A 16,599-nucleotide genomic window follows, 5' to 3' on the forward strand; every position below is an offset into this window, starting at 1 on the left:
AAGTGGTCTCCCTAGAGAAGCATATGTTTTTCCGGGCTTAATTGCATCCCCCAGGCAGCCTACCAATCAGTAAAGTTAACACTGATATTAATCTTATCCATATGAAAGCAGTGAAAGATTTCTGCTCAGCCCAAGAAACCAGGTGGTCATCCCACACCACCCTCAGAGTTTGTAGGCCAGTAACAAAGCAAGGTGAGAGTTGAAAGAGGATTTGCACCATTCTATTTCTAGTGTACTTTTTTCTGTTGTCATTTAAAGAGAAAAGACGAAGAATTGATTAAGGAGTAAAAAAAATAAAGGTCCTAGAAATGCTAGAGTGAGATGGGGAGGTATGAAAGGTGGTATTAAAAATAATATATAGAGAATTACAATCTAAAGCATTGACAAAGCCAGTAGGTTTACCTACAAGTGACTCTTTACTGACTGGGTGAGGAAGTGCCGACAGGCACTCGATCATCCATCCATCCATCCATGTATGAGATCAATCACCAATTATTTATTCACTCGATCAGCCCTCCTTGTACTCGTGCATCCTTCCATTAACCCATTCCTGCTTTCTTGCACTCACCTACTCGCCTATTTATGAAATCATCAATTAAATAAGAGACCTATTTAGTTACAAACCAGAAAGTATTTGCTTGCACTAGGTTTGGTCTTTAGATAACCCTCTGTTCTTTAGTTTGAGAAGTGAACACCCGCTCAAGCAGGGAATCTAGTCTGGGCTGTTTCTGACGTCCTGAAGTTGTATTTGCCCAGGTCAGGGCCCTTTCTACCTGTCGTGATGTGCTCTGAAAGAAGGAGGAAAGTAGGACCCTGGAAAGAGTAAATCGGTGTGCCCATCCCACCTTGAGTCCATGTGTCAGAGGGAGACTTTCTGTGAAGATTCTCACAGACAACACTACCTCAATGCAGCAGGGCAGATTGGGGTCAGTGCTTTTGGGTTTCAAAACATCCTTCATGGGGATGGTTCGCTAGGCTAAGCCTCCTGAAATTCCTTCTCATAAATTAACGGTGTTGACTGTGAGAAGAAGCACAGACCATTCTGGTGGAGAGTGTTTAGGACTGCTACACACCTTCCCACCATTAGTCGGCTTGAGCTCCTAGTTACTGATTCCTATCCTTCGACAGCTTTGTGGAACTAATGGCCAACAGCTAGACAAAGAGCAAATGGCTGCGGTTCTATCACTAGGGGGTTATTGATGAACATTAACAGCTTAAATGCTCAGGTGGTGATGTCATGCCTTGCTCGTGCCACCTGACTGAGACTGGTTCAGATGGATATCTTCCAGTCAGAGCAGCCTTCTTGAACACGTCCGGGTAGTCTTTCTTCTCCGCCAATGAGGCTATGCAGAGATCCGACCGACCTAAGACAATTGTTCCATCCTCTACAGAGCACCCGGCCCTCTGTGTCATTAATTAGCATCTCGAGGGCGATGGAATCTTGTTAAAGGTACCGCAGGTTACCTCTTCCTCACCTACTGCTAATGTTCATATCCCTCCATAGCACGGATGGATCCTTGTCAAGGCCATAGCCTCTCTGATTACTAGCCAGCAGCAGTACCACCGACCGAACACATCTTTGCCATGTTGCCAGACCCCCGCTTAGTACTTTCAAGAAAGAGCTGAAAACACACCTAGAGAATTTACAACGTAGTCAATATAAACTGGGAAAAATGGATAATGGTGACATGGATACAACTTTCATATTTGGCCTGAAAATTATTTTAAACAAGAGCCAACAACAAATCTGTGGCTAATGCTTTTTCATAGAATATTTACCATGCTTCACTTAACATTTTTAAAATTAAAAGAACAATAGAAATTGGTTTTCAAATAAAGATTTGCATTTGTGAATGGTATACAAGAATCAGAGTTCAGTGATGGGCGATATTCGTCTTTCCAAAAGAACTAGATACCCTAAATGCCATGCAAATGTCCTGCCAATACCTCCTGATACAAATGTTACCACATGTGTGGATGGGGTTAGTACATGTAAAAGGTGTAGGCAAAACCTGTAACTGTATTGATTCTGGAAGCACCCTATCAACAGAAAATTGATATTTGTGGGGCTGGGATTGCCGGACATTTCTATAACCTAGTAAGTCCTAATGTAATTCCAACAATAAAATGTCCTGCAAGCCTGTGTTCCCTCTTTTCTCCCTCTAAAAACATACTTAGATTTGTGTAAATAACACATCGCACAGGCAAAAACAAATGCATTTGTCAGCTGCTTACAGGCTTTATTTTCATGTGAGGTTTCAGTGATTGTTGGTGGGTACTCCGGAAATCTTACCATCCGCAGATGATGTTGGAAAATAGAGACCTGGGGGAATTCAGAGTTATGAATTGCATGTTTTTTCAGCATGGTTTTGACCTGCTCAAAAGTACCAAAGACTGTGGTATGTGGAGTGCATTGTCCAGAAAAGGAAGGACCTAGCCAAATTGGACAATCTGGATAACACATAAATCCAATGAGATTAAGTGCCACTAGGGCAGGCAATGTAACAGGCATCCTTAGCAGACCTCCAGGGTTTGGAAGCATTTCCTAGGGACTAGGATTGATGCTGTCCTCTCTCCTTTGTTGCTGCCCTTACTCCAGCCGCAATTATATAGAAAATTTAGCACTGATTTCTGGATGGGCTCTGATGGCTCCCACTGCCAGAAGATGAGCCCCCTAAAGTAACTGGTGGCATTTGCTACTGCTGGTCGAAATGGCAGGTTGGGGATACAATCCAAGGGAGTGATTCGAATTGCTATTTTTTAAACTTTCCAAAACCTCATCTTCCTTCTCTCCAGCCTTGCCCTTTCAAAGGGTGCATCCATCAATGGCACCTGGACCTCAATGAAAAATCAAGTGGAACCTATCCAGGCTTGTTGTCTGTTAATGACTCTACTGGTGTCTGACCTAGAACTTAGAATTTTCTTTGCTTTGATGTGTCTAGTGCATAGTTGACCATCTGTGCTAAGGTATTGCAAAGGCCTTCAGGCATTATGGGAAGAACTTCGTATACCAAATCCTAGAGGGTGTCACTGTATCACCCCAACTGACATACTGCCTTCAGTGAGGGCAGTGTGAGACTGCCAGAAGAAAGAAAAACTTCCTGCACATTGCATCAATTCTTTGACTCCCTACCCAAAGAAGGTGCAGAAAATTACATTGAAGTTCACATTGCAAGTGGAGGCCTAGACCACGAGGCTCCCCAGAGTGGGAACTTAAGGACACTAATTTTTGGCATATCCTGCCTCGTAGTGGGGTGAGTTATTGCTAGTGCTGAAAACGGTTTTGACCAAGCTGCCATAAAGTGTTCACCAGATTCTTGTTAAAAACAAACCAAGGTTTGGAAGTCGGAGGTAGAATCTCTGTGAAGATGTTAGCCATATTCCTTTCGGGGCGTGGGTAGATTTCCAAGACTTGTGCTGCCCTCCTAACTACAACTGTGAAGAAGGAAATTCCTTTGGTTATAGGCACTAAAGGAGACTATCTGACGGATTGTGCTAAGATATCTAGGGCACTGGAATTCGGTAAGTCTAGATATAAACCAGCATCAGTATATAAAGTAAGTTATCACCCTCATCATCATAGTCTTCATATTGGGCAGGTTGAATAACTTCCATCTCACCCAAATGTAGTCTCAATCCTCCTGAATAATTTGTGCCAAGATAGAGGAACTGGAGTGGAGTATTTCTCCACAAATGCTTGTGCCTTTGTTATGGTATTGTGAAAGCAAACTCTAGCTGAAGATGGAGTCAAATCTGGAACCGAGAACCGATCCAGAACTGGAACCACTGGAGCCTTAACTTGCACAGATATAGGAACAATTGGTGAGGCCTGCATTAGAAGAACAGATGCTTGGTCTGGTGCCAGAAGAAAGCAGTTTGATTGTATCCTGTGTGAAGTGGCACTGAGAAAAGGCCTGCCAGGGACTATTTCACCAGAAACTCTGCTGGCGCTGTGGTGCCTCAGAAGGAGCTGGAATGTATTAAAAAACATGCAGAATGGCGTCCTTGAAGGCCTCAACCTGCTGCTGAGTTTACAATAGCTTGGGGAACTTTTGCTCCAGATCTGGCATCAGGCCCGAAAGCTAAGCCTGTATCGGATTTCTGGAACACTGACTACAAGGCAACTCCTGAAAACTGGAGCATCTGGATCTCAAAGAGCTTTGTTTATATTTTCTATGTTCCCTTTTTGACCTGTTACTCAACTTTGCTGCAACTTTGATCTACCTGCAGGAACTGATCTAGATTAGAACCAGCCTCAAGATCTGAATTTGGAAAAAGGCTTTGTTCTTGTTTTCTTCAATGTAAAACTTGGTTTCCCGCTTCCGGATGACTTTGAGATGCATCAGAGAGCCTTTGTTACAGAACCGGAAGTCGTGTTTGGTGCAGAGATCACCACAGGCCGGTGTTGTGTGTATCTGTAAACTACATCTGTTTCCAGGCATACAGAACATGGTTGAAGCCCATCGTCTTTGGAAGCGACATCCCTGCACACTCTCAAAATAACTTGAACCAAAAGGGCCAACAATCCAGATTGTGGGGAGTAAACTTCTGAATCTGAATCTGAATTGAAGGTTAGGTTGAAAGAGGAGCTAATGTCCATGAACAGGGATGGCGCTAATATGTGGTTTTGTGTCGTATCTGGAGGTAGAGCAATGTCACAACCTAACAGCATGCAAGAGCTATTGCAAGAATTTCCAGATCCAGACTGGTGCTTGAGGAGCATCAAAAGGGGAGGAATCCTCAGTTAACAGTATTCATCAGATGACGTTCAGACTTCTCACAAGGGCTATTATGCTCAAAATGAACCTGCAGAGATATCTTGTCTCAGCAGCTAGAAGCTGAACCAGAAGCAAAGAAAATGTCTCCTCCCAAAGCGACATGATTCAGGCTTTTCGGTTATGGACCCCACAACTTGTGACTGTGATCATGCACCACAGACACAAGTTGTGGGTGTCCATAACCGAAAAGCCTGAATCATGTCGCTTGTAGTCCTGTACAAAGTGCACCATGATACACATAAAAGGTGATTGGAGAGAGGGAAGCAAAGTTATTTGTCACCGAGCATAAGAGGTAATGGCCCTCTTCCGCTCCAGATTGTGAGGTTGGTCCCGCTCAAAATCGTGATCCTGCTCAAAGTCCTCTGGTAAGTCAAAATCCAGGGGCCATCGCAAGACCGAGAAGGCCAAGCCATATTCGACCCTTTCTTGCCTCTCAAAATCAAGCGAGAAGCCGGATAGCCGGAGGAACTCCAAGAGGCTTCCTCCTCCAGCACCAACCTCTGTGAACCCGTTCCTAAATTGTTCCCAGCACGCCTGGAATTCCCCAAGCCGTTTAACAATGCAACAGACGGAGGCAATGCTTCAGATTTTTAGGATCCTTCCAGCTTCCTCTGGAGCGCTTCCTGCCTCATGGAGCCACAAGGGCTTCCAGTGGTGTCAGCTCTCCCAGTGTGACCCGTCACCGACACCGGTCCCTATATCCCCAGGGTTTGCTAGTCCTTTCCATTTCGTTTCCGACTCTGCAGTCATTCATACCAGACTCGATACCAATGCAAGTCTCCGACCTCAAACCAATGTCCACCAGCGCCAAACATATGTAGCACTACTAAATCACTAAGGCTCTGTTCCAACTAGTCGGTCTTCTGCCATCTTCTAAATTTCTCAAACAGTGTGCCACAGAAAATGTCTCCTCCGAAAGCGACATGATTCAAGCGTTTCTGGTACTGACCCCCACAACTTGTGTCTATGGGGCTTGGCTCCAGTCACAGCTCAGTCATGTGCAAAGTGCGTTATGATGCATCCGAAGGCGATTGGAGTGAGGGAAGGAAAGTTATGTGTCACCGAACATAAGTAGTAGTCATGGGCCACCATGAATAAACCTGGTTCCCAACCTGTCCCTTGCATCAATATTACCAGTGACTGGAGGCCCTAAATGACTCTGATTTGGATTTAGTCCAAGGCTTACAACATGTTCTTCATGAGCACGACAAAGTGGCATGCAAACTGCTCCCCCCTCACTACACTTTTGAAGGGGTTTATTTGGACCTGCAGTATGCAGGTGAGTTGACCAGAGACTGAGCTTTACTTAACACATGTTTCACCAGCAGAGAAAAGTGCTTCCTTCACAGCTGTGTTGCGCAGAGCAGCTAAAGCCTTCAAACTAAATCTGAAAACAATTTAAAATAAAATTACATTTATTGACTGAATTCTTTCAGCCAGTGCCAGCCTCCCCAGAGTCATTACTGTCCATTAATGAGGCACTCACAGACACTCCTGTGGCCACTTGAATGAAGCCATATGATGCAGACTGGTACCTGGTGATCCCCCATTCGTCACTCAACACCCAGTTCTGGAAAGCCTAGTGATACAGGCTTGACTAGTAAGGTGAGTCCCTTTGCCTTTCCTACTAACCCTCCTGATGCAAACTCCAAGCGCACTGACTCCTTCGGGAAAAAACATGCATTCTTCACCCAGCCTGGCCTTTCTCTTGCTGAAATACAGTCTGGCTGTTGGATAGGTATATTCACCCTTTGTCTGATACAGTCAGCAAAATCTTTCTAGGATTCCAAGAGGACCTCCGAGTGGATCTTCACCAAACCATTTAGGATGGACAGGATGTAGCAAAGTACATGCTGGCCTTGATACTACTGACTGTGCAGGGCGCCAGACACCACTGAAGTACTCTGGCGGCACACCTAGAATCATGCAACTGGATTTTCAGTGAACGTCCAAGTGTCTCTAATTGAATTTTGGGTAGTAGGCTGAATAGGCATTGGCAGTAAAAAAAAATAAGTGCTGAGGCTCTTGTCGGGAGGCAGCCTGCACCAGCCCATTTCTCCTGTTAGCCTCACCTAAAACAGTACCAACTACTAACCGTGAAAGTGGGAAGAGGATGTGGCGTAATGGCCAGATCTGCCTATGTCTGAGCTGGGGAACCGGGTTCGAGTTTCGTCATGGGCTCAGCATCCTGTGATTCTAGACAAATCACTTAATCTCCCGTGCCCATCCTAAATGAATTTGTCCTTAACTGGTGCTCATGAAAAGCGCCTGTGTTGGTGATTACGTGCCAGTGTTGAGCACCAGACTGGGCATTAGAGAGCTTCAAGGAAAGCCGTTTTACGGCCCGCTGCCCGGGGTTGATTTCCCAGGCACAGCCTTACCAGAAATTGAGGGCCGACTCAATCTGTGGCAGCTTTCGCAGCCTGTATAGCAAAGAACCCAGACCTTTCACTTTTCCTGAGGCCGCAGTGGTTGTGCACATCAGCAGAGACAACAGTTGTCTTCCTCTATTGTCGAGGCTGCAAGCCACTCTCCAGAGTCGCAACCATCTGGCAGGGGCATGGTTTGATTTTTCCGCCTTGGCTGGAAAATCCATCATATTGGATTGATGGATAATGCAGATTATTTTGAGGGGCTACCCCCTACCATTTGTTTTGTTCCTCCTCTCCCCATAACTCCCTGCTATACCAAAGACAATCTCTCCAGACAATGCCACCATTTTGATGCAGCAAGTCAACATTCTCCTGGCCAATGATGCCATCGAGAAAGTACTAGAAGTAGAAGGAGGCCAAGGGATGTTGTTCTTTCTACTTCCTTGTGCCAAATATATATTCAGGCCTCAGCTCAGACCCATCCTAGACCTACGACTCTCAATGGCTTCTTGTGGAAGATCAAATTAAAACTACTTACTTAGGCCCAAGTTCCTGATGATGTCCTTTGACTTGCAGGAAGTGTATTTTCATATACCCATTCTGAATTCTCACACACTCTAACTGCGGATCACAGTGGGGTTAGAACACTTACAATTAATGGTTCTACCTTTCAGCCTCAACTTAGCCTTCAAACAGTCATGAAAGTTATGGGGTTGTCTCAGCCCATCTTTCGAGGTTGGGGATATGTGTATTCCTGTGCCTCCATGACAGACTGCTCAAGCCGTACCACCTCATGGTCAGCCTTAGACCACCTTCAGACGACGATCGCCCGCTTGACATCTTTGGGGTTGCCATCGGCGAACTGAAGTCCCGTCTGATGGTTATGCAGATAGTTCCCTTTCTTAGGGGCTATTCTGGAATTTGTGGTATTCTAGGGCTTTCCACTGCTGCAGTAAGTCAGACACTTTCTGGATACAATCCTAATGTTTCTGGCTAAATTCTGGGTCTCGTGAGGACTGTTCTGAGGTGCCTAGCCTCATGAATCTTGATTATTACATGTGCCAGAAGAATATGCGGGTCTTGCAGTGGAACCTCTAGCTCAACACTGAAGCGGTCTATAGGACGCCTTACCTATCCCAGCAGAGACAGACTGGGACTTCAGTGCTAGCAAGCAGACACAACAGTGACTTGTCAGGCCTCTCTGCTATGAAGCTCTGCGCCATTGGGGGTGGCTGTGTTAGCAGGGAATCTTCCTAGTATCCAATATCCTGTCAGGGTCTCTGAATGTCAGAGCGGTCAAGTAGAGCAGACGTCCTCTGAGGGACCACAAATGGCATCTCCATCCTGATGTGGTTTAAACATCTTCAACCAGTGGCTGTATCTTTTCGCCACCTCCGAGAAACTGCAGTGTTTGGACTACTGCGCGCTGGGATTTCCACCAGGAAGGTTAAGAGACCCATTCAACCTGCGACTGGGCACCGGTCTCTGTACATGTTTCTGCCTTTACCACTTCTGCCTCGATTTCTAATGAAAGTCATTTAATTGCACTGGATTGGGCCAGGTTAGTGTGGTACCTAGATCTCTTGATCCCGACTATTTGCTTTCTGATGCGGCAATTCATTCGGCCGGACCTCAGGTTTCCATGACAGGGGAGGTCCTGAATCCAAATCGTCACACCCACACCCCCATGCATGTAGATTGAATAGCAATATCTGAGCAGTTTTGATTTGCCATTAGAAGTAGTGGATGTAATCTTTGCAGCCAGATGTCCATGGATCAGGTCTGTCTATTCTAGACACTGAGAAATGTTTGCGGTCTGGTGTAGTGACCATAATTATGATCATAGACAGGCAACACATTCTAATGTGTTTTTTGTTTTATCTTTGGCCTGGCAAGACTTTGCAGTGGATGCAGTTAACGGTCTACATGTCGGCCCTTTCAGGTTTTTTATGTTTGCCAGATCAGCCTTCCCTTTTTAGGTCTCGCTGAGCCCAGCGCATGCGCTGGCTCGGAGAGACATTTTGGAGGTGAGTTTTCAAAGTGCTGCTGGCTGGCCTAGCGCTTGCGGCCGCCATTTGTCTATCACTGGTCTTTAGCACCACTCGGCCGCTGGTCTTTCGCTTTGATCTTCAATGCTCGTTATTGCTTGTTTATCCGGCTTGGCAGATTCTGCATCTTTTTCTCTCCCCTTCCGTGTGGTCCCCCCCACCCCCCCTGCCTTTTCTCCCTCGCCTGGGCCTGTGACTGCCTTTCTTCCCGATCGCTCTTTGCGTCTGTTCACTTTGCTTGTTTTACATGTTCCTGCTTCTTGTAACCTTCAGTAAGGTTTTCTTTTTATTTCTTATACAAATTAATAGAGTTTTTTAGGGCTATAATTATGTATGAGTGTAAACGCTAACTTTCTTAGGGCAAGTCCAGCGCTAAACCGGATTCGGCATAGCTACTCTGCACTGCTATTTTGCTTCGATTACCGCATTAGTTTAGCGCAGAGTTGTGTTTTAACTTTTTGGACGTAACAATTTTCCCCAAAGTGGCGTGCACGGTTATTGGTAAAAATAATGGCATAATTAATGAAAGGCACACATTCAAACTACTGCTTTGTCCTGATTCCACAGCAGACTTTTTTTCTGCACCGGTATTTTTTCCAAAATAACAAACTTTTTTTTTTAAAGTTTCATGAGTTCACTGGAGTTACTTCATTAGCATAATATTCCTAGCCGATGCCATCACTGCAGCAGCCATTTACATTTAAGATGTTGCCAATAGTCATACCACAAAGAATATTTTTTGGATTGTTTTATCCATTTGTTTATGGGCAAGTGCGTTGATGCGTATGGACCATAGCCCTTTACTAAAAGCATACTAGTGCAATAAAGAGTTCAATCAATGACAGATGACAGCTGGTGTGGAAAAGGTTGCTTTAATTTGATCGCTCTGCATTGCTACAATATAACAGAGCCTGGTTCCAAACCTTAAAAGGCTAACATTAGCTAAAAAGCTAATATAAAATCAGTTCCAGCCCTATTCCTACTTCGAAATAAATTTCCTTATTACTGGTACAACTAATGATTTATTCACCCACAGTACTTTCATACAGCACTTCGGCAGAAGAGCCCAGTTTACAAAGACGAATTGCCAAATCGGAATTTTACAAAATCTTATAGCTTCCATCAGTGCTGGATGCTACCTCACTATTTCCACTCACAAATTTATACTGTTCACCAATTATTCTAGGTGTTTTACGTCTTTGCCAGGCAAACACACACACACACACAACCACACCCACAACCACACACACACAAAAACCACACAACAACCACACAACCACACACACAACCACACACACAACCACACACGTACAACCACACACACAACCCCAACCACACACACAACCCCAACCACACACACAACCACACACAACCACACACACACAACCACACACACACAACCACACATACACAACCACACACACACAACCACACACATACAACCACACACATACAACCACACACATACAACCACACACAACTACACACACAACCACATACACAACCACCCACCCACACACCCACACCCACACACCCACAACCACACACACAACCACACACACACAACACCACACACACACACACACCCACACACACACACACACAACTACACATACACAACCATTTACACACACGCAACCACACACAGCCACACACACCACCAAACCAAGCACTGGCATAGCCAATAGGTCTCGCCTTTGGGACCTTATAAGTGTTTGGCCACACAACAGTTGATGTGGTTGCACCAAGGATATTGTGCTGCATAACTAAATACTTAGAAGGTCCCAAAAGCGAGACCTATTGGCTATGCCAATGCTTGTTTAATCACTTGTTGATGTATATCCGGAAAGGCCTAAGGCATATGTTCCCCCCCAAAACCTTTCATAATGCCTCAGTGGCACTTAGGGCTGCTACCTGTCCAGTAGAAAAATACAGGCTATTTGTTGTATTTTTCAGAGTTTGCAAAGGCATAGACATGATACTAAATAGGACATTAAGCGAAATGGAATGTATTCATCTTGTAACATAACTTGTATGCCTTTATTTATTTGATTTGTTAGTCAGGGGTCGTTAAAGCAGCTTTACAAGATATTTAAAAGTGCTTGCTATTTATATTTGTTGTTTGAAGTATGTACAGAGAAGGGCTCAAAATACCGGCTTTAGGTAATTTTGCTTATTTTTGTTATGGCCGGGACATTAAAATTCCACTGGTGCCGGTAGAAAACCGGCTAGATGGCAACCCTAGTGTGACCTTAATTTGGGTCTGAGGTTGCTCATTTGTGCGACAATTTAGCCTATGCACAATTGTTTCCTAGCAGCTCATTATTAAGAACGTATTCCTCATTGCAATAACCTCTGCTTGTCATACTAGTGAACTGAAGGTTCTGTCACCCCCTTCTTTCCAGACCACTTTTAGGCTCGGATGAAATTAAAATGACACCTGCGCCAATCGCATAATTTTATGAGTTTTGCGTTATGCTTGGTACACTAAGTTCCTGAAATTATGCCACTTTGTATAATTATGCATCACTCGCAGTAAATATTTACAGAGAATTACGCAATTTTGGTCAATTAACCATAAACACGTCTCCAAACGCGCAGAAACAGCGTGAGCAGCTGTTGTTCGCAGTGCTCATATTTAAATATATCTTGGTGACAAAAATTTACACAAGAAGGGATTTCATGCTAAAATATTGCAGCATGGTGCTGTACATTTTTTTAATTACGCAAAAGCAAACTAAGCGGATTCCGTACACCTCAAACAAATTGGAGCTGAGGACCCGGGCCTCCTGTCTACCTAAAGTGGTATTGCCCTTTCACATAGGACAGTCAAGCAACCTGCTTTTTTCTTTCTCTCTCTCTCTCTCGCTCTCTTCCCCTCTCTCTCTCACTCCCCCTCTCTCTCTCTCCCCCTCTCTCCCCCTCTCTCCCTCCCTCCCTCTCTTTACCTTGAAAGAGAAGGAGAGACTTCATTGGCTTGACCCCAAGATTTGGATTGAACACACCAAGGAGTATTGTGATGATCAGCTCTTCATGGGGATTGCCAGTGCTAAAAACAGAAAAATGGTACAGTTGTGATTGCTGTGAAGTTGGATCGTCCTGTGTATAAAAATGTCTTGCACCCCGAACTATAAGGAACCCCCAAAGACCTACGTTCTCATTCCACCAGAGCTCAGACTGCTGTGACAGCATTAGTGAGGGAGGTTTCTGTATTAGACATATTCCAGTGTGCAGCTTGGGTGGCAAGGAATATTGCCCTCAAGGGTTACTACTCTGAAAGCTACGTCCATATAGAGGAAATGGTTGCCAACTTGGTCCTACAAGATTGTTTGGTTTCAGTCCATTCCTCAGACGCTCCGCCGTTTGGGAGCTACTACTTCTTCAGGTGAGAAATATGCAGTTAGAAGTATCCATCAGAACAAGTTACTTACTTTGGTGCCATTTTGTCTGGTAGATCCTCTGTTTCACCCCAGATTCCTCACTGACCTCCTACCTCACCGTTATTTGGAGTGGACACCTGCATACTCTAAAAAGGTCCCAACATTGTATTTGGCACACTGTCTCCTGCAATTGTTTTCATCTGATCCATGTCTGAAGGCTAGGAAAAGGAACAATGCACAAACTGACAGTGTCCTGGATGATGCCTATATACGGCTCTGCTTTGTCACTTCCGAGGCGCTGCGGGGTCTCTGCAGACTTGTAGAGACTCCTGGAAACGTGCAGGGTCTGTTGCTTGAAAATCTACGGATAAAGTCTGGTGACCAGGAATATTCTCAAAGTGAGGAATCTGTATCTGGTTAGACTGAGTATCCACCAGAAGGTAAGATTAGACCTCTCGATGTTGACTAAGCAAGCCATCTCCATACTTTGGTAATCCCTACCACCCCCCTTCCCTTTTAGCCCACTGGAGAGATGAGGCCATAAGATGGACCCGAGTGGAGTGTACCGCTCTTCTTGAGGAAGAAATAATAGGTATCAAGAGGAGAACAATAGCAGGCTATCTGGACACCTTGCATGCTGCCTTCATGAACCATGTTAAGGATGATGCCATGCCACCCTAATTAGGCACATGCTGATGCCAAACATATTGCTGCACCATCATTTCAGAGCTGCAAGAGAGACTCCCTGAATCGTACCCCTTGCGCACTCTCGCCATGGTGGCCTTACTCAATCTGGCTTGCTACCTTGCTTCCCTTTCTCTCTACTACACCCTTGTAATCCACGTGGGGGCTGGACTGGCTCTTGTCCCTTTTTTGATACATTGGATAATTGGCGTACTGCGCAGGCCCAAATGCAGACTTTTGGCCCCGAGTCCCCCATTCACCTTTGCGGATGCTGCTGGGTCGTAGGTCGTATTTGGGGTTGGGGTGGCAGTGAGATGCTCTTGTTTACTTTTGTTGTATTTTCCCCTTAGGGGTTTAATGTATACGGATTATGATAGGATACAATACTATCTCAGACTCAGTCCCTTTTAGCAACCTCGCTGATTGTATATTGTATATGGTTTGTTTGACCAAACTTAAATAAATGAGATTCAGAAAATGAATGTAAGAATTGTGTGGTAGAAACTAAAGCTATATAGACGGTAAATACTTTTTTTTGTTTGTTTGTTAAAAACCAACAGTCTCGCCTTCCTCATGAGAGGTGAAACGATTCACTGTATCAGAAAGATAGACCAAGAGCAGAAAGTCAGAGGTGGAAGATATTTCTTCATAGTTTGTAAATATAAAATCAGCAGAGTTTTAAACTCTGCGTGTGCTTTGAAGTCTTCAAACTTTAACATTGCTTTTTTTTCTAAATTCCTAGAACGATGCCCATCAGTTTCGTTATATGGCTGCTATACTTCGCCATTGTTTATTAACAAAGGGACCAACTGAAGATAAAACCGAAGAGCTGCACAGGTTGGTATGACAACTCTCTCTGTGAGGTACTCCTAACTTGGCATGTGAAATCCTCTTTCCTTGCAGGACCGTGTCTTGATGCAGACCGTTTCTTAGAATACCCAATCAATCTCTTTAGTGTGCTTTCTATCTCAAGGACTTTTTTGTTGTTGCAGTTAGTGTTATGTACCTCGGTGAGCACAAAGTGCCCGCTTACCACTTTGGCAGTTCTCCTACCCAGTGCTTGACATGGAAAAATAGAAGTGCAGGTACTCTGTACCAGAGTACCTGCTTGTTTCTGAGAAGTGCCGGTACTCTCCATTTAAAAGTATTACATTTCTCTTCAGAAGTGCCGGTACTGGACAGTACCTGCCCATTTAAAGCACTCCTCTAACCCACTTCGGAGACCAAGCGCGCCTACAGTTAAACAACACAAAGGCACTTGAGCTTCATGTGTGTATATTACGTCTTTCTTCACACATGTAATACAGTTTTTTGCAAAACCCTTTACCTAATTAAACTAGAGGGCCCGATATACTGAGCCATTTTTCGGTCACAAAGCCTGGGATTTGCAAAACCATAGAATTTGCAACAGCAAAAATGGCAAGTGGCAATAAAAAACGGACAAATAGTAATTAAGAACTGACTTTCTAGCTTGCATTACGCCCTTCGCTTGTGATTTGGGGGAGGGATCAGAAGTGAAAAGGGCGTCCTCCTTCCTACAGATTGCAGTTGAATGTATCAGTGAGAATGCACTGTGGGATTGGCTGCTCAGCCACGGCCAAATGACAAAGGACCACTTTCTGTGCCCCCCGTACAGCGACCGGGGCTACCCTGAAAACCTGCCCTCATTCGGTGATTGACATCAGGTCAGACCCTCGTGTCATTCATTGAATGCAGGCCGTTTTTCAAGCCCCTGTGGTCATGGAAGGGATTTTTGTTAAAACAAAAATGTTGGCATTCAGGGAATGCGGGGACGGGAGTCTTCTGTCCATCGCAGGTCTCCGTCCCTTGGTTCGCAGCTCTTCGCAGGGGTCACACATGTACTATTGCCTCATAACTGTTCATGAGACCGGAGTTTCTGGAACTCCCGTGAATAGGCTTTTTGTATTGAAGCCGATTAGTAAATGTCGTGCTCCCAAAATGAAGGGGTGGTCGCAACTGCCACCACTAGTTTGCTATCCCGCCCTCACCCATAATATTTTACCTCTTCACATGGACGCCGACCCCATTATCACTGTATCTTGAACTTTGATAAAAGTGCATACTGTGCCCTTCTTTCATCCATAGTTGCAAACCTGTTCGTCTGAATAATTCTAATGAATATTTATAATTATGCTGAGACCACTATTTCTTGCATGTTTCCTTTTTCTTCTATTATTGGTCCCATTGACAAGTGTGCAGCAAAAAGAATGCAGCCCCAGTAGTGTGGCAGTGAGTGGAGCTCGCCGGCTTCTGTGTAGGAAAGGATGCAGAAGTGGTACTCTAAGTCTGGCTTAGTGGGGCCCAGTGAAGCTGCGAATCCGAGCCCAGCACTGGTTTACCTTCTCATGTTGATAAATGCTCATCATTGTCCATCTAGCCTTGTATCATCTTGGTCTCTCATAACATAGCATTGTATCATCTTGGTCTCTCATAACATAGCATTCTATCATCCTGGCCTCTCATAACTTAAGTGATTGATTTCTATGTTGATGAACTATCTCTGTTTTATGGAGCTAGGTTGTAGCTACTTTCCGTTTTGCTTTGTTCATCTCCAGCCTAGCACCATTTGTCATTCTCTTTAGTGTATATGTTAAACCAGAATTCTCTTTTACAATTCTTCTTTTATATGTTTGTCTAGGTATTCTCCACCTGGATAAATGTTTCTCGGGTGATGCATGCTTCTAATACAAATTGTGGTCTGTGGTCTTGTGTCTTGACGTCTATACTTAAGCTCTCCTCTAGCCTGCAAAATGACTTTACCCTGCCCTTTATTATGTCCGTAAATCAGTCACATTTCTGCAGCTGTGCATAAAACTAGAACTCAATTATTCACATAGTTGAGCTTGACTCAAACTCTTCCCTCCACTATCCTTTTTCAATCCAAATAACAAACTCACATATCCATCGCTCAAATTAATTACATATCTCCTTATACTAATTCACCACTAATCCTCTCTGGGTTCTAGAGTAGTGTGCTACTCGCCGAAAAACGCTTCAACACCTCATCAGGGATAGCAAGCGCTATATAAATTCAAACCCTTCCCTCCTCTATCACTCCTTTATCGATCCAAATAACAAACTCGCCTGTCCACCACTCAAATTAATTTCATATCTCTCTATACTTATCCACCACCAATCCTCTCTGGGTTCTAGAGTAGTGTGCTACTCGCTGAAAAACGCTTCAACACCTCATCAGGGATAGCAAGCGCTATATAAATTCAAATCCTTCCCTCCTCTATCACTCCTTTATCGATCCAAATAACAAACTCGCCTGTCCACCACTCAAATTAATTTCATATCTCCCTATACTTATCCA

General features: G+C 44.4%; 1 protein-coding gene across 6 annotated transcripts in view; it reads left to right on the top strand.

Moving 5' to 3' along the window:
* RIC8B (RIC8 guanine nucleotide exchange factor B) overlaps nt 1-16,599 on the top strand; it is a 462,890-nt gene that overhangs the window by 143,824 nt on the left and 302,467 nt on the right. For all 6 annotated transcript variants that reach the window (XR_014981275.1, XR_014981276.1, XM_085652537.1 and 3 more), the window contains one exon: nt 14,005-14,099. Coding sequence is in view for 4 of the 6 variants with exons in the window: in XM_085652537.1 (XP_085508663.1) it covers nt 14,005-14,099 (95 nt within the window). In the remaining 2 variants the exon portion in view is untranslated. The remainder of the gene's footprint in view (nt 1-14,004; nt 14,100-16,599) is intronic.

Source organism: Triturus cristatus, chromosome 4_1 (genome assembly GCF_964204655.1).
Source record: "Triturus cristatus chromosome 4_1, aTriCri1.1, whole genome shotgun sequence".
Lineage (NCBI taxonomy): Eukaryota > Metazoa > Chordata > Amphibia > Caudata > Salamandridae > Triturus > Triturus cristatus.